General features: G+C 39.6%; 2 protein-coding genes across 5 annotated transcripts in view; one reads left to right on the top strand and one right to left on the bottom strand.

Moving 5' to 3' along the window:
* Positions 1-4,706, top strand: part of LOC122883340 (ATR interacting protein) — a 57,067-nt gene extending 52,361 nt beyond the window's left edge. Inside the window, 6 exon segments of the mRNA XM_044211875.1 lie at positions 158-294; positions 526-617; positions 2,097-2,177; positions 2,303-2,381; positions 2,508-2,729; positions 4,396-4,706. Of these exon segments, the coding sequence (XP_044067810.1) occupies positions 158-294; positions 526-617; positions 2,097-2,177; positions 2,303-2,381; positions 2,508-2,729; positions 4,396-4,469 (685 nt within the window). The 3' untranslated portion in view covers positions 4,470-4,706.
* Positions 4,707-6,748: 2,042 nt separating this feature from the next.
* On the bottom strand, positions 6,749-23,794 carry trib3 (tribbles pseudokinase 3). 4 transcript variants are annotated; one of them, XM_044211909.1, is made up of 5 exons: positions 14,161-14,790; positions 13,212-13,654; positions 10,238-10,516; positions 9,696-9,988; positions 6,749-9,275 (listed from the first exon to the last, which is right to left on the bottom strand). In XM_044211909.1, exons 3-5 carry the CDS (start codon positions 10,514-10,516, stop codon positions 8,786-8,788), a joined length of 1,062 nt encoding a protein of 353 aa, XP_044067844.1. In that variant the 5' UTR covers positions 13,212-13,654; positions 14,161-14,790; the 3' UTR covers positions 6,749-8,785. The 4 variants fall into 4 exon arrangements, with proteins under 4 accessions (XP_044067844.1, XP_044067823.1, XP_044067853.1 ...); XM_044211888.1 differs by lacking the exons at positions 13,212-13,654; positions 14,161-14,790 and adding an exon at positions 23,540-23,794; XM_044211918.1 differs by lacking the exons at positions 13,212-13,654; positions 14,161-14,790 and adding an exon at positions 23,638-23,662.
* Positions 23,795-24,249: the final 455 nt, after the last annotated feature.

The following is a 24,249-nucleotide window of genomic DNA, read 5'->3' as shown; positions in this document are numbered from 1 at the left end:
GCCAATGTGTAGTTATCTCAAACTCTTGCATATCATTATCAGTATCGTATTTATTTCTTCAGTCTGATCAACATTCCAGAAACAAAGAGATTCAGAGAAAGTGCAAATTACTAAATTTCTCTCTCTCTCTCTCTCTCTCTCTCTCTCTCTCTCTCAGGTTGCAGTGTGTGTTGCAGGTGGTGTGTGTGTGTTTGTCCACAGACAGCAGGTTGAAGACAGTTTCAGAGTGTGTGTCTGTCCTCACGTCCATGTCCGACCACCAGACACTAGCTCAGCAGCTCTGCGCTCAGCATGGTGAGGCTCCGCCCTCTCCTACAGCACTGTTACTATAGTAACTCATCTGTAATTTAATGTCACTTATATACTAAGTAATCACTCTTTGATGTTTGTTGTAATGTTTTTTATCTTTATTTTGCTTCACATATTCACTCAATTGTTGAAGTTTCTGCTCCACATGATTTGAATAAACTGACTTCACTGCAGCTGAACATCAGCAGTGTTTGATTTTTTTGTTGTTTCCTTTAGACCCCTGTGTTTTGCTGAAATTGTTCCAGTTCATCAGAACCAGACCAGACAACCAGGCAACACACACAGACTGGATTCTGCTGGACCTGCAGGTAACACACACACTGCAGAGACACACTAACTCCTACATCCTACAGGAGATGTAGAAGAATTACAGCGGAGTTATGGTCTTATTATGTTTAGAACAAACTATTTTAATGCGTTCTGCAGTGTGTTTCTACCTGTTCTGAATCTCTAAACATCCATAGCCTCCTCCAGGCTGCATACCACTGCCTTCCTTATCCATCTCCAACAACTCTGTCTTTTGTGGGTCTTTGTAGTCTCAACGCCATGAATTGTTCAAATGGGGCTAACGGCACACACTTTGAGACAGTTTATCTTTGAAGAAATTCATGGTGTTGCACTCCATGAACTATAGAAGTAGTTGTGTGAAGAAGGGGGAGAGAAATGTTTAAACCACCTCCACATACCCGGTCAATCACTGCACAAAGTGGTCGTGAATATTGGTTTGGAAATTTACACAAAAAAAGACACTGTTAGACGATCCAACAGGCACTTACTCCCAGCCAACCTAAGCAGAAAATTGGCTTGACGTTGGAGGGTCATCAGTTGATCTAGTTCACTTGTGCTCTAGGCTATAACAGCTGGCCCATGTGCTTATTCTGTCTCTTTCTTTAGCCTTCATCCACCCTGCTTTGTCTTCTTTTCATTTTGCACCATCCAACACATCCACAGCACATATGCCACACATCAATGCTGCTTCAATTGCTGATTTCCATATCCTAGTTAAGTTTAGTTGAATAAATCTTAGGTTAAAACTTGTGTCTTTCGTGGACTCCAGTTTGTGACAAGGACACTGAGGCCTTTACACCTGTGAGCAACACACTTAATACACTGCTTAATTATCAGAATCAGAAATACTTTATTGATCCCAGAGGGGAAACTCTTTTGTTACAGCAGCTCGCCTTTACGTCAGTGCACACAGGAACAACAAGGGGAGATATAAATATATATATATGTATATATATATATATATATATATATATATATATATATATATATATATATATATATAAAAAATAATAAAAACAGGTCAGTTAACAGCTCATACCTATGATATTTATCATCATAATCAGTCCTTAAGGCACTGAAGCAGGAAATCAACCAGCCAACGTGTTTAAAGCTCCTGTTTTCTGATTGCTTTTGTTTTAATTTACTGTTGATAAAACTCATTCGGTGTCCAAGTGTTTAGTTTCACTGACAGCAGCTTAACAGCAATTTAAAAAATGACAAAGTAGAACTGACAAATGAAAATTAATTTATTAATGAAAGCAGTATTAGAAGATAAAGTGAAGTGAGTGGTGAGTATGACATTAGTTGTACTGAATGGAATTAGTGCTGTGGAAATGTACATTATACTGAATTTATCATTTGAACCATTATAATACAGGTTATTACACCCCTCAATGTTTTTATAAAGGCTCTGCATTTGTTTGTGCCAGCTGCAGCTAATATCTGAATGCAGCTTTTATTTTATTTGAATTTTGGCCATTGTTGTTTTTGTGTCTCAGGTGGTTCGTTTGCTGAGCAGACTGATGACTCAGAGAGCAGAGAGCACAGATCAGCACAGCACCTGTCAATGTTGCACTGAGGTAAACCTCTCTGACCCTCTGCTCTGTCTCTTGATACAGTGACACTAAACTTTGTGTTGCACCTTTCCAAACAAGCCTCTCTCTCTCTCTCTCTCTCTCTCTCTCTCTCTCTCTCTCTCTCTCAGTTGGTTCAGACAGTTGTGATTGTTTTCCATCGTCAGTGGTTGGATCTTCGTGGTTCTCAGGAGCCGACAGACTCAACAGGTCAGTCACATTTCAGGCTGGAAATACTCACCAGCCCATCCCTAAAACGGTTCATTACACCCAATAATTGTCTCTAAAATCATCAATTACCACAGTTGTTTTTTTTTTTTCGTGTTTTTCCTTCAGGCCTGGCCCTGCCCCTGCAGCAGTGCTCTGCCCCCTCGTTGCCATGGTGGCGCAGCCCGGCGGCGTCTCTGCTCAGAGAGTGTCTGCTGCTGCTGCACTGGCTGCTGCTGCATCACGGCAGCTTCTCAGAGAGCTGCAGGCCGCTGCTGCACATGTATGACCAGGTGATCCCTGCTGTACGAGACACGCTGAGGAAGATCCCCGAGCTGAGCGAGAGCGAGGGTATAGACACACACACACACCCACACATATATACACTCACACAATGTTTTGTTGGATACTTCTGTTTTTCCAGATCAGGGGTATCCAACTTCATTCCATGGACAGCCAGCAGGTTTCCATTTCAGCCAAACTCACCCCTGAAGCCTTTTGTCTTGTAAAAGTAAAACATGAAATACTTTCATTAAAGCAGAACATAAATCCCACATTTGTGGAGCTGGTCTATCAGTTACATCTCTCCTGTCAGGCTCTTGAAGCGATCAGATATTATCACCAGCAGTTAGCATTTTTAGACTGTTAAACTGTCTGTTGGAGCTCTTCATCATGGCATCCTGTGACAGCGGTGATTTTTGGCCGGTTGACAGATGATTTGGTCGGGAGATGCTTTCGAATCATTTTCAGTTTATTTACTTTAAACACGTTACACAAGTAAGTTAACTGGGACTTAACACTTTAAGGACTGACTATCTCTAACAAGCACACTATAAATGGACTTGAAAAACTTGCTAGCCTAACAACATTAAGGCTACAGTCGACCTGCAATGCAACACTTGCTTGTTACACTGGTACTCTCTCCATTTAAAAAGAATATCTGCCATTGTGAATATGCAAATGTATGGTCCTCAGATTTTATACAGTCCCCAAAAAAATAATGTCTTATATGTGGGCCATATGGTACATCTGGTTACACCAGTTCAAACAGGTGAATTGCTAGATGACAGTTTATGCAGTGCTCCTGTGTGATGTAATGCCTCTGCTTTTTTACCATTTCCACACTATAAACTTCTTTGTCACATATATTTTTATTGAAGCTCTGTTACTGTTCATACAGTTGGTACAGCTATAAAATACATCCAGTACAAGAGAACACAGAACACGGTAAACCCACAAGAACACATAGTGAAGAGTGTACAAGGTCACAAAACAGTCATCAAAAAGAGTGGCTACTGGGTAACACTGTTTTTCTTTCTAAGAGCTGTCTGATAAAGCGTGAGAGTTGTCTCTTGAGTTGATGTGGACTTGGACCAGAAAAGCAATGAGGGGGAACAACATTTTCCTAAAATCCTTAAGTTTGCTGTTTAAAGCAAACCTGATTGTTTGAAGATGGAAGGTAGCCTGACAAATCATTTAGCTGATGTTGTACTGATGGTGGCTCTGGTGTTTTCCAGTGTTGTAATAAGAGGTCACAAGGCATCAACAGTCTTTGTGGCGCTCTCAAAGTGGACGGTTTCTCTGATGTGGCACCTAAACTCAGGTTACTAAAACCAAAGCTTCCTAAATTTTAAAATCTGTATGTACCTCACTGCGTAGAACTCATGGGATTATTTATATTTAAGGTAGCATTGGGGATGCTGTGGCACTAAAAACTGAGTTGCAGCCCGCCATGACTGATCCAGAAACGCAGAATTTTATATTGACATTGACATGGAAACTGTATTTAATGCGTATCGATCACATCGTGGCTGATACCTGATCCATTTAATCAGGTCAGGATTGGTGCATTCCCCTTTATACATGTAGTACACCCCTAGTTTCATCATTCAGTAAAGTTATAAGGTACAGTTAAGAAATAACTTGTCCATATACATTTGGCCATATAATGTAACATCACTCAGAACTCTGAAGTAAACAGACTCATGTTTTCTTCTTCCTGTTTCCTGTCTGTCAGAGCTGGCGTTGGAGGAGATCTGCCGCTCGGAGGGCGATGACACTGATGACATGGACACTGATGCTGGCTCCTGATTGGCTGCTGCCACGGACTCCACCAGTGACCAATGAGCAGACATGTGGGACAGTTTACTGACTGTTGATTGGAAACTTTGGAAACAGACAACTTTGGCTTCTGTCAAAGTTTTCTGCGATGAAGTGGATGTTGGAGCGAAACAAAGGATTAGATTCAGACTGAAGTGATGGGCAGAGTCACAGGATTTATTCTGCCGCCTGATGCAATTTAACAATAAAACAAGAAGGTGAGATAAACTGCTGCTGTTAGGGTTCATATTCTGTATATTGTTTGTTTGGGGCAGTTGAGTCTGCTGTTACTTCTCTCTACTATTTCTTAACGCTACTTTTTTTACTGCTTTATACTCTTGCCTTATAAACATTTCCACCTTACTTTTAAATATTTTAATAATAATATTTTTACAAAACATATGAGGCATTTACTCTTTGATGGCTATTGTTAGGATTTTCTCAATACTACTACTGCTTATCAATTCCTTTTGATTACTGTGCAAAAAAGAAGAAATGAAGAACGGAATGAACATAAATGTGAAGAGACTCGCTGCTGGTAGAGGGAGGAGAGGCTGGTTAGTCTATAAGTCTTCAAGAATTTGTCAAATCGTCAAAGAAATAGTTTGACATTAAATTAGTTCTTACTCGCTTTTGGAGGAGAGTTAGAGAGGAAGATCAATATCACTCTCGCATCTGTCCATTAAATATGAAGCTACCGTAAGCAGCCGGTTAGCTTACTTTAGCTGGGAACAGGGGGAAACAGTTAGCCTTGCTCTGTGCTGCAGTTACAAAATCCACCTACCAGCACCTCTAAAGCTCACTCATTTACACTTTATATCTTCTGTGTTTAATCTGCACAGAAACCAAAGCGTGAGGTTTTGTGCCGGACTATTTCTTGCCTCTGAGCCATTGCCTGGCAACCAGCAGTGAGTTCAGGAAGTTACTGGTCTGAGCCAGAAAGAAGAAATAGTCTGGTACATAACACCCTGACAACAACAAATAGTAGGTTTTACACTTCAGTTTTTGTACTGGAGTTTGACTGTGGGTATAGCAGTTTAAGACATTGCATTTAATGTCTGATAAACTGCTTGTAGAATCTCCTCACTGGAGAGTTTTGTTGCACTTATGACAATAAGTATTGACATCGACGGCTTGAGTAAAACGTAATGGCCCTTAAGACCATTTCATTCCCTCAGCTGTGACCTCAGCTCTGAAGCTACACAGCTTTGTGAGTGTCTGTTATTTGATTCTCTGTAGAACAGAAGCCTTTTCAAGTCTGTACAAAAGTTTTATATCCAGACTTACTGGCTGCACATCTTACAAAAAAAGCAATGTTTTCAGACTAAAGCGACCGTGAAGTAAACTCTTGAAGTAAAACATTGAATTGTGTAATGAAGTATGATACAGAGACATGTTTGTACACTGAATAACATAGTTAAAAGCCACTTAAACATGAATTTTATGATTTAATTTAAAAATTCAGTTATTCATCTTTTTTCTTATTTTTTTTTGTTGCAATTTATAATTTTTACTTTTATTTTCTGGACACGTGCATGTCCAGCATTTCATTAATACAACAAATTAATGAGATAATAGAATTACTAATTGGCAGTGGTAGAAGAAGTATTCAGATCATTTACTTAAGTAAAAGTACTAATACCACACTGACTATACTCAAGTAAGTAAGTACAAGTAAAGTCAGACAAATGTAGTGGTGTAAAAAGTACAATATTTGCCTCTGAGATGTAGTGGAGTAGAATTATAGTAAGTTAGTTGCAAAAAATAGAAATACTCAAGTAAAGTACCTGAAATTTGTATTTAAGTACAGTATTTAATGATGATTTATTTCTTTATATATTATATAAGATGCATATTTAGTTAATAAATTCATAATTTAAATTCTTACAATACTTCAGATTTTATCCCCCTGTAGCTACTGTGGCAGCTCAGTATGGAGGAGATTTTATTTCTCCAATGAGAAAGTACCTTGTTAGTTAACTGCTGTGTGATTGGAGGAGAGATCAGCCTCCGAAAGGACCCAAACCTGTAAAAGCTTCAGACACTACAGACGTGGTTCCATACAGAGTGAAACACGCTGATGGAGGTCACTGCAGGCCTCTACTCCAATCTGAAAAAATGTAATCACAACAAGAAAACTACTCCGGTTGTACAGACAGGTTTTATAATGACTGTAGGTGAAGGAGGTTCAGAACACAGCAGGAATTGACACAAGTACTTAAATGTTTCCTTAATTAAAATCAAACAAAAAACGAGTCCGGACCAGAACAGTTTGTGAAACATCTTTATTTATTCTCCATCTGTCTCTGGAGGTCTGAATGGCACATTCAGAAGAAGGCATCCTATTAGCTGGCTGCAGGTCTGTCGAGTAGTGATCGGTCAGCTTCAGCTAAAGGGAACAAAAGTCTTGAGTGTCCAGAATCATTTTAGTCCTGTTATTACAGTTTCATTATTTTCTTGTTATGATTCAACACATGGTGCTTATATTAAATCCTTTCATCCCGAGACTTAATTATACTGTTACGTTGACATATCAGAAATAGTTTTCTCGTGATCGCAAATTTAACTGTGCTGTTATTTTCAGATGATCGATGATCAAAGGCACTTTTGTCACGTAGCAGAAGAGGTGTCCCAGAATAAGCCTGCTTGCATGTAAATATTATTACAGTGATGAACGTGTTTGTTATCCAGGGAAAATTAGATGTCATGTCACAATATCCGAAAAATAAATAATGAGTAAATTGTTCTTTCAGGATAACCGTTTTTATGAGCACCACAAAAACAGAATTTAGAGGAAATTGGTGAATGAAGTTTTGATCCTGAGATAACAGGCCTATAACTATTTTTAGCGATCATGGCGGCTCTCAGCTTCCATTAAACTGGGATCATCGGAAAAAGATGACACACTTCGATATTTTAAAGTCAGACTGAAGCTGAATTTAAACCACTCGGCATTGTTGGCCACTTTGTACTGAATTTGTGTAATTTCTCTGGTTATTTCTGTTCTTTAGAAAGATGATTCTGTTGCTGGTGACTTTCCCACACTGACCGATCCTTCTCTATATAATTCTAGGGAGCAACCAGGAAGTGTAAACACTGAGAGAAAGAAGCTGCGTTCCATTTTAGGCCCCGCCTCCTTCAAAGTCCACTTTTTAAAAAAACAATGGTGTGTACAGGTATTCTTCATCAACTTCTTAAATCGGAGATGACCAAGGTGTTAAAGTGGATCAATGAAATCGCCCCTGCAGGATGCCAGTAATGAGTCCTTAGTTTAATACTGGGATGTGTTCAAGGGGAACTGGGAAATTCTCCACTTTGCGATTGGACGAACAGCACCTGAACACACCATCTGTTCTGGTTTGTGTCGGGTACTGGTGGAACTGGTGGAACTGGTGACTCGGTTCTGAATCCTCTGTCGAGCAAACGATTTGTGGAAGACGAGGAGCAGGTTCAGGCCTCAAGGTGCGGTCACTGTCATAGGCCACGCCCCTTTTAAAGGAGATGGATCTTGAATTGGGACACAGTTACAGCGAGAGGAAGGCACCTGAGGGTCAGGTCAAGTAATCCAGGATCAGACGGTTTCTGTAGTGTGTGTGTGTGTGTGTGTGTATGCTCTTGTATGTCTATCTCTGCGAGGACCAATTTGAGTTTCCTCACCTCTTCAAAGGTTGAGGGTTCAGAACTGGTTTTAGAGTTAGTTAGAATCAGGTTTAGGTTAAGTGTAAAGGTTGGCGTTAATAAGCTGCGATGGTTAAAGTTTACTGAAGTACTTCCATTTTCCACTTTAAACTTCTACTCAACTACATTTTGGAAGCCAATATTGTACTTTTTACTCCATTACATTTGATAGGTTTAGTTACTAATTACTTTACAAATTTAGATTAATACAACATATAAATACTAATAAATTATGATATATTATTATAGGTTAAGCTACCCAGCAGTTTATAAAGTAACAAAAATTAGCTTCACCTTGACCAGCTGCAACATTAAAGTGATGAACACATTAATGCAGCAATAATTATAATCCAATAATCAAATCTATATGATTTTGAAATGGGCCATTCTGCATAATGAATACTTTTACTTTAAGTATTATAAGTATTTTGATGCTAATACTTTTGTACTTTTACTAACTAAGATTTTGAATGCAAGACTTTTACTTGTAACAGAGTATTTCTGCACTTTGGTACTGCTACTTTTCCTTAAGTAAAAGATCTCAATACTTCTTCCACCACTGGTTAGGAGCTAAGGGAAGGATTATATCTATGCGGGTCCTCGCAAGTATAGAAGTACAAACATGTATGTTAGTGTTTTTCTGTCCATGTTGGCACCACCTGGTCATCGTCCTCTTGTTGATTCTGTAGTTTTTTTTGCGAGCTGTTATGCGTCTTGTGCATGTTGTGATGTGGCGTGCAGGGATTGGTCAGCCACGGGTGCATCAGCAGCTCCGACGCCTCCAGCCTCTCTGTGGGCGACTTCCTAAGCATGCAGCCAATCAGACACTTGGCTTGCGGTGACAGCCAATCAGGCAGGCTAAAGGCCCCGCGGCGGATCTTAGCGAACAGCGCAGCGGGCTGCGTGTCCTGAAACGGGTATCGTCCAATCAGCATGGTGTACAGAGACACGCCCAGGCTCCAGATGTCTGCGGCGCGGCCCGAGTAAGACCCGTTCCCTTTGGTCAGCAGCTCGGGGCTGACGTAGGCGGGGCAGCCGTGTCTGTCCGTCAGAGAGTCGTCGCCACGGTTACCGTGCAGGAGGACGCAGTCGTTGAGGCCGAGCAGGGCGAGACGCGTCCTGCAGAAAGAAAAACACAAAGATAACGTTTTTTAATCTGCTTAATGCATCATCAGTGACAGCAGTAGTATCTGTAGTACTGGTGATAGAATAATTAGTAGTAGTAGTGTTAGAGGTAGTATTTTTTCCTTTTTTAAGGTTTAATCTATCCTACTGATACTTCTAATTATATTGCTGCTAATACTGCTGATACTACTGATGTAAGCAGTATTATTAGCGGTATCAGTAGTATCCATAGTAATTTTAGCAGTATTGGTAGTATTTTTAGCAGTATTAGTAGTATCAGGACTGTCACTTTCAGCAATATCAGAAGTATTATTGGCAGTATTAGTAGTATTTTTTTGTAGTGTTAGTGGGTAGTCAGTGTAGAATGCAGTATTGCAGTATTAGTAGTATTATCAGAGTACTTGTCAGTCTCACCTGTATTTGTCGGTGAAGACGAACCTGCGGAGCTTCAGGTCTCTCAGGACGACTCCGTGGCGATGACAGTGCGTCACGGCATTCAGCATCTGAGTGAACAGATGCCCCGCCTCCTCCTCGCCTAGACGCTTCCTGCTTCGCACGTACGCGTGCATGTCGCCATGGTGACCGGGCAGGAAAACGTACGCGCTGTCCTGGCCAATCACCACATCCAGCAGTCTGCAGATGTTGTCATGGTGACCAATCCGGGTGTAGGCAGCCAGCCGCTCCTGGTAACCACGCAGGGGAAGCACCTGTAACCATGGCAACCAGGAGGGACGGTTAGGGTAACAGCTGCTACAGCTAAAAACTGCGTTCTTCGTACATTGAGCATTTTCAGCAGTATTAGCAATATGACTAACAAGTATCAGTGCATGAGTAGTACTTTCAACAGTATTTTTCAGCATTTCCAGCAGTATGAATTGTATTTTTAGCAGTATCAGTAATATTATTAACAGTATCAGTAGTATTTTTTGCAGTATCAGTAATATTGGTAGCTCTACCTGGCAGGTGTATTGCTGCTTTGTGTGTGCGTGCTCGGCCCTGTAAGTCTCCTCCCCCTCGCAGCGTTCAAACAGGAAGTATGGTCCGACTCTGGATGGGGATTGGCTCTGGTTGGTCTTGGGGGCAGGGCTTCTGGGCCTGAGGCAAGGTGATAGGCCGGTGGCCGGAGGGTGCAGAGCCAAGCGGGCTAGTTTACATTTCGGTAAATTGCCCTGGGGCTCGTCCAATAGCCTCTTCAGGCACAGCTGAGATCTGGCTGCGGTCACGCCCATGCTCATCTGTGATTGGAGGAGATGAGTGACATCAGGTCAGGTTAATTAGTACTTACAGCTTTAAAACAAGACATTAAAACAGACGCGTGGAACTTCTCTCTCAAGCCGGTCCTTTGTGCTAAATGCTAACACATCTTACTTAAGCAATTTGGTGTTAGCATGCTAACATTTGGTAATTAGCACTAAACACAAAGTACAGCTGAGGCTGCTGGGAATGTCATGAGTTTTGCAGATATTTGGTCATAAACCAAAGCTGAGATGATGGCGCTAGATGAAAAGTTAAGCAATCACCAAAATGATTACGATTCATCCTGACATCTAATAGACGCTGAGACATTTCAGGGTAGGCTGATACCCACCCACATTTCTTTGGCCACTTGGGGGCAGCAGACACAGGTTGTGAGCACAACATTGACATATCATCACATTTTATGTTTATACAGCCAACTTGTTAGCAAAAAGTTCATTATTTACACATTCAGCAGTTACAGAGCAACATTATCATTCATTTGGAGTCGTGTTTGTGTCACCTGATGAATTTAAATCCAGTATTCACTCTCTTTCAGCTCTGTTTTTGGTCTCTACCAACTCCTGAGGGAACTATCTGGCCCTTTAGCTGCTAAATGCTCCACTTTCTTCACCAGCTAGTCGCTAACTGTGTCTGTCTGCTGTTTGGTGCAGAGCAGGTAGTTTACAGTGAGTTTCTCTGAAAACAGCGGCCTGCTGCTGCCGAAGACGACACTATGAGAGCGGTGAGAGTGAACCAAAACAGTAAAGTTGCGCCCGGGTAAACAATGCGCTGAAACTCACTATAAAGCTCTGTAAAGCCGAGAGGAGCTGCCGGTTCGAGAGATAATTCTCTGTAGATTCATCATGAGCGTCACCTTTAACATTGTTTTCACATTGTTATTATAAACACATTGATTATAGTCGCTTTAAGTCTGTCTGTCCTAACTACATGTACTGCAGATTGTTCACTGTGGACAGTTATGAGAACTTAGTTAGTTTTATTTCAAGAATGGTTCTAGTTGAAGCTCTGGACTGTTACGTGAGTTATGCTGGAGATCACTGAATAAAGTCAGGACAAACTTTAGTTTCACTTCTGGTTTCATGTCTGCCCTGCAGCGCCCTCTGCTGGTGACACCACAGCTGCGCCTCCTCCCTCCACTGAACCCTCTTCAGTAATAATTTCACATACAGTAAGGAGACTTATATTCGTATCACATCTCACTGTGTTCGGTGTCTCTGCTGCTCACATGTTACACTGTCAACGTGTCTATAGGCTTCATGATGCAACTTCCTGTAAGCTGACAGACGCTTCAGCTTTCAGATCGTTGCATCAGAGCACAACAGTTTATAGTTTAAACAGGTTTTAAATACAGTCAACACACACACACACACACACACTGTGAGAGTGAGTGTGTTTTTTTTTTAGCCTGAGGTCACCATGGTGACGTTGTGTGGAAACCTGCCGTTGGCCAACGCTGCTTTCACTCTGGTGAAACTCCCTGAGTCAGAGTGTCACCACGGCAACGTCATCCCGCGACACCCACGCGCACGCACACACACAAAGAGAAAGTGAATCTGTGCTGTTTGATGTCTCATCGTCAGCTCTCTGTGAAAGATTTCTCCATCACTTCATGTTCAGCTGCTGTTTCACAATCAGATTCTAGTGACTTCTACTGGACTCTGTTAGACTCTGAACTCTACTGATCTCTATTTATTCCTGTATCTGACTTGGACGGAGGCCTGGCTGAAAACTTTCAAATCTGCTCTCTGGACATCTTGGCACACTCATCTTAAAACTTTCAAGGGCTGCAACTAGCAATTATTTATTCAATTATTTGAGTCTTTTGATCTATACAATAATAAAACAGTGAAAAATGTACAAGATGATGTCTTGAAATATCTTGTTCTGTCCGAAACCCAAAGATATTCAGTTTACTGTCATAGAAGACAAAATAAAACTGCAAATATTCACATTTAAGAAACTAGAACAACTATTTTTAGCAGTTTTGCCCAAATAAAAAAGTACTTAAAGTCAAATCTATTATTAAAATTGCTGGTGATTGATTTTTTGTTGACTAATTGATTAATTGACTGTTTCAGCACTAAAACTCACTTTCATCCACAAGCTTTTCAACTACTTTTGGTATTTTCTTCTTCCATGTTTTAACTTACTGGCAGTATTAGCAGTATTTTTGCAGTATCGGTAGAATTTATATCAGTAGTATTTTCAGTAGTATTATTAGCAGTATCAGCAGTATTATGAAGTATCATTTTGCAGTGTCGGTGGTTTTATTAGTAGTTATCATCATCAGTGCCTGTGTTTTCTCTGCTACTGATTGTCTTCTTTTAGTCTCTTGTAAACACGGGTGGATTACTGATCGTTGACTGTTAACATGTGGCAGACCTCAGGCAGAAGTAGAGATGCCCTGATCACATTTTATTTTTATTATTCTTTTTTTTTTTTTGCTCCTAATCCTTTAATTTGAATATCTGTCATAACTTGTTTTTATTATATTTGTGTTTGTTTTCACGCTGCTCCTGCTGCAGTAAACCTACATTAAGGTTAGTAAATCTGTTTGACGGCAGATTAACTGCTTTAAAAAAACAAAACATTTGCACGGGTTGCTTGACGGTAATCTGCCCATTCTTGTAACCCTGTTTTAAATAAAGTTGAGCCTCAAGGTCCACTTACTAGCTGTTTTCCCAGGCTTTCCAACTGTCTTCATCAGCGGATGGAGTTTGCTCAGCTGCCATGGAGTCAGTCGTCTGTACTGACTTTAAACGTTTATTCTTGGCCTCGGAAGTAGTTTGACAAAACAATCCCAACTAAAGGTCCACTTGCTAGCTTTTTCCAGAACTTTCAGCTGTATAAACACAGTGTTCATCAAATCAGATCAAATTCTTTTGAAGCCATTTTAGGACAGGAAGTCCTAAAAGTTTAAACCAGTAGAGCTTCTGAGCTCACATCCTAGCAAACCCATCTCCATGACAACTGGGCAAACTCCATCCACTAATGAAAACTATGTGGTACCCCTGAAAGCTAGTAAAAGCTAGTAAGTTGACCTTGAGTCAGGGATTGTAATGTCAAACTACTGTTTTTATGGTCCAGAATGAGCTTGATGCTTAAAGTTGAGCCTGTTTTGATCATAAACTATGTTAGTTTCAGAAACTGTACTGAACGGATCTGTGTACTCAAGTACTGTACATAAGAACAACTCTGAGTTACTTGTACTTGAGTATTTCCATTTTCTGCTACATTATACATCTTCACCACATTTCAGAGGTAAATATTGCACTTTTTAACTCCACTACATTTAGATAACAAGACGACTGAACACACAAAACACGATGCTCTTAACAGATATGATCATTTCTATAGATGAGACAACAAAAAAACTACATTAAATTGTTAAAATGAGCTCCACCTCGACCAGGTTTAACATAAGGATGCTGTTTACACGTTAATCCAATATAAAATATTAATACAACACTCTGAAAGAGGCCACTCTGCATGTTGAGTACTTTAAATACACTTTGCTGGTAAAACATTTATTTTTTGGACGACCTTTGCTTGTACTATTTTTATAATTTGTTACTGAGTGGCCTACTTCCTCCACCACTGCTCTCAGGTCAGTTCCTACCTTGTGCTCTTCAGTCAGACTGGTCCGGACTGCAGGTCAACAGGAAACCAGTAGATCCAGTAGAAACCCAGTAGAGTCAGTGTGGAGCTGATGGTCGGTCTGTCTGTCTGGTGTGGAGCAGAAGTTGCTGAAGGCATAAAAATAAAAAATAAAAAAGGTTTTCTTGTGAAGTTTTGAGCTCCGACTGGAACCAGCAGCGGTGATACTGGGAGAACTGGAGCAGACTGTCCGGTGATGACGTCTTTGTGTCCTTATTGTCTCGGTTGCGCAACCTGTCGTCAGTCAGCTGTTGTTGAGCTTCTTCTTCAGTCTGAATTACATGAAATGCTGAAAATCAGCACAAAAACAAACCGAAACCGTTTAATTAAAAGAATTAAAAACTAAACTTGCGTATTTATATCCGGAGCTGAAGCGAACAAAGCCGAGTCAAACCGAGTCCTCTCGTGCGAGTTTAAAGTGAAATAATCTCCGTGTGTCGGTCTGGTTGTAGATCCAGTCTGATCCTCCGGACTCTGGTCTGCTCTGACCCTGCTCGTCTCCAGAACTTTCAGCCGGACTGAGGACCCGCACCGACTCTGGATCTGTTTGGTTTCGTTGTTTCCTCCCGCGGTGTCGTCACCCAGCGGGGGGCGGGGCCTCGATGTTGCAATCCTGAGCCGATCATTCATCATAAAACACACGAGCCCTAACAGAGCGGTTTCGATATGTTTTCTTGATGAAACATAACGAAAGCTAGTGATGGAAGAAGAACTCGGATATTGTACTTGATAATACCACAATGTAGAAATACTCTGTTGCAAGAAAGAGTCCTGCATTCAAAACGTTACTTAAGTTAAAGTACAACAAGCTTTGACATTAAAATATAGTTGTACCGAAAGTAAAAGCACTCATCATGCACAATGGCCCACTTCAGAATAATATATATATATATATATATGACATTACTGGATTATAATTATTATGTGTGCATCACTTTAATGTGGCAGCTGGGAAAGGTGGAGCTATTTTTAAGTATTTTTTTAAATACTGCTGGGTAGCTTGTGAAGTTTTAACAGAAGGAGTAATATTACATCATCTTTTATTTGTTAAATATATTTGTTATTAATCTGTATCTGCAAAGTAACTAAAGTTGTCAAATACATGTAGTGGAGTAAAAAGTACAATATTTGCCCCTGAAATGTACTTTACTTGAGTATTTTCATTTTCTGCTACTTTATACTTCTACTCCACTACAACTACCTCAAAACTGTATTTAAGTACAGTACTTGAGTAAATGTACTTAGTTATTTCCACCACTGATAGCTTCCATTACACACAATGAACACAAGTAAACACAGCCTGGGTGGAAAGATACAGACTACATTTTTACAGAAAGCTCTTTCATATAACCAAAGTTTTTGTATTTTCTTATAAAGTATTTTGAGAGGTAACGTTTGTGGATGGTTTTGTATCATCAAATAATCCCTGTGAGAGACTTTTTACCAACAAATATTGTTCCAGTAGTGAGTTATGTTAAGCAGCAGGCAACTCTCTGAAAAAGTGAGTATGTTTCTGTTGACAGAATGAGGAAGAGGGTATATATTATAAATATCATATAGGTGTCAGCAGCTGCAACAGTCAGAGATTCAATTTTACACCACAGCTGCTTGGTTTTATTATATATATATATATATATATATATATATATATATATATATATATATATATATGGAAGATTATTACATTGTATACTGATACACAATTCAAAATGACAAACTTTGTTTTAGTGTCATCAAAATTAGTTACTTGGTACATTTACTTTGCATTTCAATTGTCTCTGCGTTTGAAAGGTGATATACAAATACAGTTGCCTTGACTAATTATCACCCAGAATCCCCCTGAATACAGCATGACTTAAGTTGGCTCACAACGTAAGAACCCTAAACACATTTAGTCAACTCTAATGAAAGAAAAATTAAGCAAAGAAATCATTGAGGGGAAAAAAAAAAATAAGATGAAATAAAGTTAAACTATTAAAAGTGAAAGTAGCACCACAGACGTTGTGGTTGTCTCTGCAACTGTAAACTTTATGACCAATCGTTTACCAATAAAAGTGGAACTTATTAACAATAGTTAATGGGTATTTGATTAGTATCTAAGATTTTGTTTTCATAATGACAACTATATTAACAGAGTTCATGTTTTCTTTTAATAAAAAGGTCTTACATCTTATTTGTACATTGATGTGAAGCGACTGCCTTTAATATGAACAAGACAAAAAATAGTTTGACTATTTGTTCATAAAAAAAAAAAACACGATTAACTATCTGTATTGTGATTAACAAATCAAATGTGTGCTTAATTTATGAGCCGTGAATAAATATGCTCATTCATATGAATTCACAGGCTACAAAGACTAAAGACGATCAGGTGAAAACATGACGTCACTGTAACTGCCGTTATGAAGCCAAACTTCACACCGAAATCAGTTCATTTCAGTGAAAACAAACAAGTAAATCTGCGCTGAGCTTATGAATTCAACTTTGGTATTTTGATGATCTATTAATCATTTAATTGCATTTCTAAAGGCAAAAATGCTAAAAAACAAAACAAAACATAAGTTTCAGCATTTCAAATCTGAGGATTTGCTTCTTTTCTGTGTTTTATATCATACTAAGATAAATATATTTGGGTTTTCGATCTATAGACCAAATGATCTATTAATCAAGAAAATAAACGGTAGATTAATCAATAATGAAAATAATCGTTAGTTGCAGGCCTAGGAGGAAGTTATTATATTAGCTGTATTAACCATTACACACCAGTATAACGCAGTAGATGGGAGGATTTCCTCTGACAGTAACGGACCAATCACAGTCTTGTTTATGAACTCATTCAGGTGGACAGCTGACCTGCAGCCACATGCTGACCTTTGACCTTAATCTGTGTTCAATCTGTGGTCGGAGGCTAAGCAGTCGTTCACCTGCTGCACTCGTTCGTCTGAGTTTGTTCCACATTCACACACACACACACACACACACACACACGTGTGACACGTTTCGGCTTTTTCTGAACTGAATCCATCCGATCAATTAATCAATGATCCATCAAACACTCATCTGTGTCCTCAGTACATCAGTATAGAGTATATTAAATGAAATACAGGTACATTCAAAGAGTTTTAGAAGAGTTATAGATTAAATAATCATCACTTTGCATTTGATCATAATTAAAACATTAGTCTTGTTTGTGTATTAAAGGGACAGTTCACCCCAAAAATGCACATTTTTCCTCTTAACCTGTAGTGTTATTCATCCATCTAGATTGTTTTGGTGTGAGTTACTCAAGATAATCCACAGATTTGTTGTGAGCAGTTTCATGTGGGAACTATCAGTAGAAAGAAAACAGTTCCCACATGAAACTGCTCACAACAACTGGAATCTTGAGAGACGTTGCTGTTGAGTTTTTCAAATTTATTTTTTGGCGCTTTGAGCACCACACGCCAAGTGCCGTATAGTCCCATTATATTCAAAAAAATGCAGACATCTCTACGGCCGACATCTCCAAAACTCAGCAACTCACACCAAAACAATCTAGATGGATAAATAGCTCTACAGGTAAGAGTAAAAATTACTTTTAAGTAAAAGTAACAATACCACAGGGTAGAAATATTCTGTTACAAGTGAAAGTCCGACATTGGAAAATCTACACGGGTAAGAGTATCAGAAGTAGAAGTTGTCTTTATGCAGATTGTCCCCTTTCAGGGTGTTAAATTTTGGACCTGAAAGAAGATCATTTTTTTTATCTTAAGATAATAATTTGTACACACAAGTTATAATCGTGTGCAACAAGATTTTCAGGGGTTTACAACTTTATCATTCTTACATGATTACACAACCAAATAGGGAAACGCAGCAAGTAGCACAGATGACAACGGAAACTGTTTCCAGGGGACACTAAAAGGTGATGCACACCGCTGGGACGCTACTTGCAGCATTTCTGTATTTGCTTGTGTTTTTGCACTTTTTCTAAATGCTGCACGTGTTGTCAAATTGGTGAAGCTGTTTTCTTAATTTGCTTGTGTTTTGTCTCTTTTGCGTGTTTTCTTAAGCTGCAGTGCGTTGAGCTCTCTGGGCCACCGTAAGTTTGCCCCCGGAAAAGACTGGAAGATCTCTGCTTGATTTGTTTAACTCAAAATAGCTTCAACTTAACTTTAGAGGTAATTTTCTTCTTTAAAAAAAAAAAAATTATTTAATGAATTTTAACATTTTTATAAAACCCATAACAAAAAAAGGAAAACGGGAAGAACGGAAAAAACAAAACTCAGTGAGGGGGCACACCAGTTAAAATAATTATTATATATCGTGTCAAATGTCCATTATTGTCCAAACAAATCACAAGAATGTAGCGTCCTCTTCCACTGTAGTGTAGGCAGTCTATTTCTCGCATTTTCTAAAGAACGATGCTCCTCTAGATCTCAGAGAGAAAGTCATCCTTTCCATTACAAAGATTTCTTTAACTCTGTCCATCCACCGCTTCAGGCTTGGAGGCTCAGGTTTGTACCAGTTCTTTGTGATTGCTTTTAGCAATAAACAGCATATTATACAGATACCAGTCTTTTTTATGAACCACATCTAGAAGTAATTTTTTTTACTCAGGAGGACTGTGGATTTCTTACAGTGTAGTCGCGTTACAGCCGGGGTGGACAGCAGGAACGATTAAAGACACTAACAACTCTTCACATGGCGTCTGGACACGTGAGGGAACCTGTCGATTAGTCCCAGACACCTGCTGCTCTACAGGAAATGAGGTCACTACTTCATTATGTAGATTTCCTGTGTGTGTGTGTGTGTGTGTGTGTGTGTGTGTGTGTGTGTGTGTGTGTGTGTGTGTAGTCAGCTCTGCTCTGAATGGACAGATTCCAAGCGACAGGTAAAGAGCCTGACTGACCTGGTTTTACACACACACACACACACACACACACACACAGCAGGTTATCTCCACATGGTTAATGTGTTTTTACGCCACATGATGAAATATTGAAGAAACAGAGGAGGAGGAACACTGTGTGTGTGTGTGTGTGTGTTGTACTGTGTGTGTGAGTGTGTTAAACTTCACTGTCTCTTTCATAACCGACGTGATGAAATCAGAGGCCAAGTGCTTGACTCAACTATGGCCTGCCACGAGAACGCACACAACACACACACACACACACACACACACACACACACACACACACATTTGTTCTCTTTCACACTGTCCTCGTTCTCAGGATTATCACCTGTACAACACCTGTGCTGCTGTGACGCTGAAGTTTTGATCTCCACCTGTCAGGCTGCGGTGTGTGAGACTGTGTGTGTGTGTGTGTGTGTGTGTGTGTGTGTTACAGCTTTAAATCCACTTCCTGTGTGTGGACCTGCAGTCTGGTCTCTCAGCTCTGCTCCTGTGGTCTCTCTGTGCTTCAGGGCATCCTGGCCTAACGTGCCTCGGGGAGCTCACGCTGAGTTTAATATTTGGCTAATAGTGGGAGCATTAAGAGACAGTTAAAGCCGCAGGCTAGTTGAGCAACACAATATCCTCGAGCGTGTTGCTCGACTGATCCGGTGCACTCAGTGATCCAAGTGCAGATTAAATCAGTTTTCTGTTGGTTATGTTACTACTAGACTGCTTGTAAACACATAGCTGTACTTCCATGTAGCCAAGCTATGCTCACCTGTTTGCAGTGGTGAAACTAAGTACTGTACATTTACTCAAGTACTGTATTTAAGTACAAATTAGACGTACTTGTACTTTACTCGAGTACCTCCATTTTATGCAGCATTACACTTCTACTCCACCTTAACTCAGAGAGAGAGAGACATTTGTCTGACAGCTTTAGTTACTTTTCAAATTACAAATTTTCATATCCTTCCTGTCCAGTGAAAACCTTGTATCTCCAAACTGAAGGATATAATGTTCCTTTATGGGTTGAGAAAATTGTCCTACTTAATTGCCCTACCGTCTAGAAACCTGGGTTGGTCTTACGGGAACTGCCCTAAAATGGCTACGTTCATACCTGAACCTTTTCAGCTGTTATAGCAAATGCCAGTTCCTATGTTGCTTATTTTAACTGTTGGCCCTCTGTTTTTCCTCAATATACATGCTTCCTCTTAGCCAGATCATCCAGAACCACGGTGTTTCCCATCACTGTTATGCAGATGACACACGGCTTTATGTTCCTCTCCAATCTAGTAACTCCAGCAGTTCAGATCATTCCCTTGCCTGCCTCAGTGATGTAAAATGCCTGGATGTCCCAAAACTTTTAAAAACTGAATGATGATAAATCTGAGGTCATAGTCTTTGGTCAAACACATGCCACCAGCCTGCTTCACAGTAAGCTTAAAAATATTAAGCAGGCTGCTAGAAACCTCATGTTAAGAATGCTGTCCGGTCTTGCTTCTTTCAGCTAAAGAAACTTTCCTGTCTCCCACTGATTTGCACAAAGTTATTCATGCTTTTATTTTTTCCTGTCTAGACAAGTGTAATGCACTTTATGCCGGTATCAGTCAGAGCTCCCTTCACCGACTCCAGCTGGTGCAGAACGCTGCTGCTCGAATTTTAGCTCCTGAGCTAGCCAACTTACACTGGCTGCCCGTTCTATTCCGTATTGATTATAACATTTTATTAATCACTTTTAAAGCTTTAAATGGCCTCACTCCAAAATTACATAAAATATTTATTGACTCCCTATGTGCCTGGGCGTTCCCTTAGACTATTCCTAGATCCCGGCTTGTGACCAAAGGTGACCGGGCCTTTGCTGTTCGAGCCCCCAGACTGTGGAGCGCTATCGAAATAAGACTAGGGCTACATCATTAGCATCTTTTACATCCTGTCTTAAAACTTTCTTTTATAGGAAGGTGTTTATGAATTCTTAAATATAAGTGACTGGGTATTATCATTCTACTCCTGGCATTTAACATTTAACTTTATTTTATTCCCCGATGTTTTATGACCCCTGTGTTGTTTTTATTTGGTTCTTCTTGATCTTCTGTTCTTTATCTGTGTTGTTTTATTGGCTGTTTTTTCCCTTTTCTGAGAAGCACCTTATAACCTTGTTAAGAAAAGAGCTATATAAAGTTGTAAAGTAGTTAAATTATTTGTTAGTTTTAGTTAGTTTAGTAAGTAAGTTTATTATTATTATTATTATTATTATTATAATAATAAGACAGGGTAGATTCATCACAGCAAAATGTGTGTTTATGTTTTGGGGTTTGTTTGGGGTTATGTTTTTTGGGTTTAGTGCTAATTAGCAAATGTTAGCATGCTAACACCCTAAACCAGATGGTGAACATGGTAAACATTATCTCAGCGTTGTCATTGTGAGCATGTTAGCATGCTGATGTTAGCGTTTAGCTCGTACAGCTTCAAAGAGCCGCTAGCATGTTTGTAGACTTTCAGCGTTCTTGATTTAGACAGATTAATTTCAGTCAGTCAAATAACAAATGTAGATGATTGAGCTCCACTGAAGCTATCAGCTTTTAAGTTATATAATTATTGGTTATTATAAGTTATCATTGTTCATTTTTCTTTGCTCTTTTTTGTGGCGCTCTCATCTCGTGAAACCTGATCTCATCTCAGCCTCTTCAGTCTCCTCTGTAATCCTCCATCACACACACACACACACACAGAGGTCACCAGGGATGATGCAAAACTGAGATAAGAAGACACTTAAATACTGTGTGTGTGTGTGTGTGTGTGTGTGTGTGTGTGTGTGTGTGTGTGTGTGTGTGTGTGTGTGTGTATGTATATGAGGGGGGTAGAGCTCTATAAACACACACACATACAGTGAGGCCAGCCTGGGATTGTCTCTGTGATGAAACCAGCAGTAATGTCTGCTGTTGGCATGACGACTCCATCCACTGTGACATGACTGTGTGTGTGTGTGTGTAATGGGGGGGGTCTGACCTTTGACCTTCTCACTGTGTCTGTTAAATAGAGTCTCAAAGTAATAATATCTTATTATATCAGTAATATAATAGAGTGTTTAAGCAGCTGATGATGATTTTTACCTTCTAGTTTTTGTTCAGTAGTTTTGTGTTTGGAGCATTTCATCAAATCTGTTTTATTGAATTCTGTTGAATCCCTTATTAAACCTATTTAACATTTTTTGCCATATATATATATATCACACATTTTGTTTGTCTTTTTTTATATTTTTACGTTTCATGTTCTGACTTCCCGTCAGTCTCTTGTTTTTCTTAAAACACCTTTTTTTAAATTCATTATTCACATCTGTGAATCCATTCACTTTATTCGACCAGCTGTATAAACAATGCATGTGCACAAAAACACTGCATACGTCGTTTCCCCACACATAGGCACGCATACTTCAGACCAGGCGGACACGTGTTTTTCTATCCGAGGGTTATACGAAAAGGTGAGAGAAATAATAAAACGTTTCCGTTTTTAAAGAATAATTTAACACCAGGCTGAAGAGCCGTGTTTTGCTGGCATCTCTGGTTGAACGTTTTAAACCTGTTTCACCTCTGACCCTGTGACATCACCCATCAGTGATGCTGGGTGATGTCACAGGGTCCTGGAGTACACCTGTACATCACTGCAGCAGGTCAGGAAAAGCAAGGTTTCGAGGGGGTGTTAAGTTACTCTTTAATGACGTGTGATTTTTGCAGTGTACAGAGAGGTAAAGGTGCATTTTTAAACTTAATGTTGATGAATTACGTCTTTGTAATCAATTTTACATTTTATTTTCCTGCGTTTATGATGTTTTGATTTTTTCCTGTATTGGAGGCTCTTTGTTTTGATATGACCGCTATAAACAAAATCATTGATTTCCTTTCTGACGTTTAAAAATGGTGATTGAAATATCACTATGAATAACCACAACCGTGCATAACAGCAGCTGTTCCTGAACTGTTGGAGAACCTCAATCGGTAAAATTGCCGTTCTTTTTTTAATGGTCAAGTCTAACGAGTGGTGGAGCGGGCGCAAGTTTCGATGTCTAAACAGTTGATTGAGGCCGTGTCTTTGTCCATTTACTGTGGGAGAGAAACTGCACATACACTCAGCTCCACAAATGGCGCACAGCTTTATAATTCTGATGAAAATAACGAGTATATGAGCAGATTTCCGGCTTTGTTAGTTTTAGTCGTGACTCTACATCTTTTTGCATCTGGCCTCTTGATTTTTCTGGCATTTGATTCCACTTTTTTGTATTTGCTTCAACTGATCAGTCCTGATGAACACGTGCAGTCAAAGAAAGAAGAGATTACAGATTTACTTCAGTCATGATTTGTCTCAAAGTCAAACAGCTTAACTGATTGTGTGTGAAATATATTCGGTGGAAAAATGGCAGGAGCCTGGATGTATTATTACACAATCACTGTGTGGAAAATGTGCCCACCTGAGAGCTCTGCCTGCGCCAGGTGAAGTTGAGGATGTTCCTTTCTTGTTTTTGTGAGTGTGATCTGTATCCGTCTTGAATCAACAGGTGTGACTCACCTGTAGCTGCAGGACTGGACTCACGAACGAAGTCAGCCTGCTGTTTTCTTAATGTAGTTGGAGATTTATAAATGAAACAAAGAATCAAACAAATCAACCTCTCAGGATCGTCTTCGTCAGTGTCTCCCCAGGTGTGTTGCATCAGCAGCTAATTAAGCACCATATGTTTTCCCCCATGTGACCCTCAAATCTCTCCCTTATTTACCAAAATGAAACACTCATCCTAACAGAACAGCGAGACTTAATGTTGATGAACATTCAGATCAGACAATGTTCTCATCTCAAATTCAGTCTGGTTTAGTAAATCTCTGGTGAGGATTTATTAAACCAGACTGACTGATGGATAAAGATCTGCTGCAGCTCAGTGAACAACCAGTGTGAGACTCGTGCAGCGTTCACATCATATGAGATGGTCGAGACAGGAAAGATTCCCATGTTAACTGCAAGCGCTCATGTCATGTAAGATATATGATTATAGAGTTTGTCATGTGAGGATTAAACACTGTGTATTGACAATATAACATCATATCCATTAAATTTGGATTTAATTACAACGAACAACAGTCTTTGGCTGATGTGAGGCATCCATATTTGTTTGTTTTTTTTCAGGCT

This window comes from Siniperca chuatsi, linkage group LG2 (genome assembly GCF_020085105.1).
Source record: "Siniperca chuatsi isolate FFG_IHB_CAS linkage group LG2, ASM2008510v1, whole genome shotgun sequence".
Lineage (NCBI taxonomy): Eukaryota > Metazoa > Chordata > Actinopteri > Centrarchiformes > Sinipercidae > Siniperca > Siniperca chuatsi.
Note: the sequence above shows the minus strand (reverse complement) of the source record. Positions and strands in the feature narration are given on the sequence as shown.

Bases quoted from the DNA above. Each gene is read 5' to 3' on its own strand.
- trib3 (XM_044211888.1), bottom strand. From the start codon at position 23,779: ATGCAACACACCTGGGGAGACACTGACGAAGACGATCCTGAGAGGTTG. The intron at 9,989-10,237 runs GTAGAGCTACCA...CCATGGTTACAG, and splicing joins AGCAGCAATACACCTGCCAG to GTGCTTCCCCTGCGTGGTTA. The intron at 9,276-9,695 runs GTGAGACTGACA...TTCTTTCTGCAG, and splicing joins GTCTTCACCGACAAATACAG to GACGCGTCTCGCCCTGCTCG.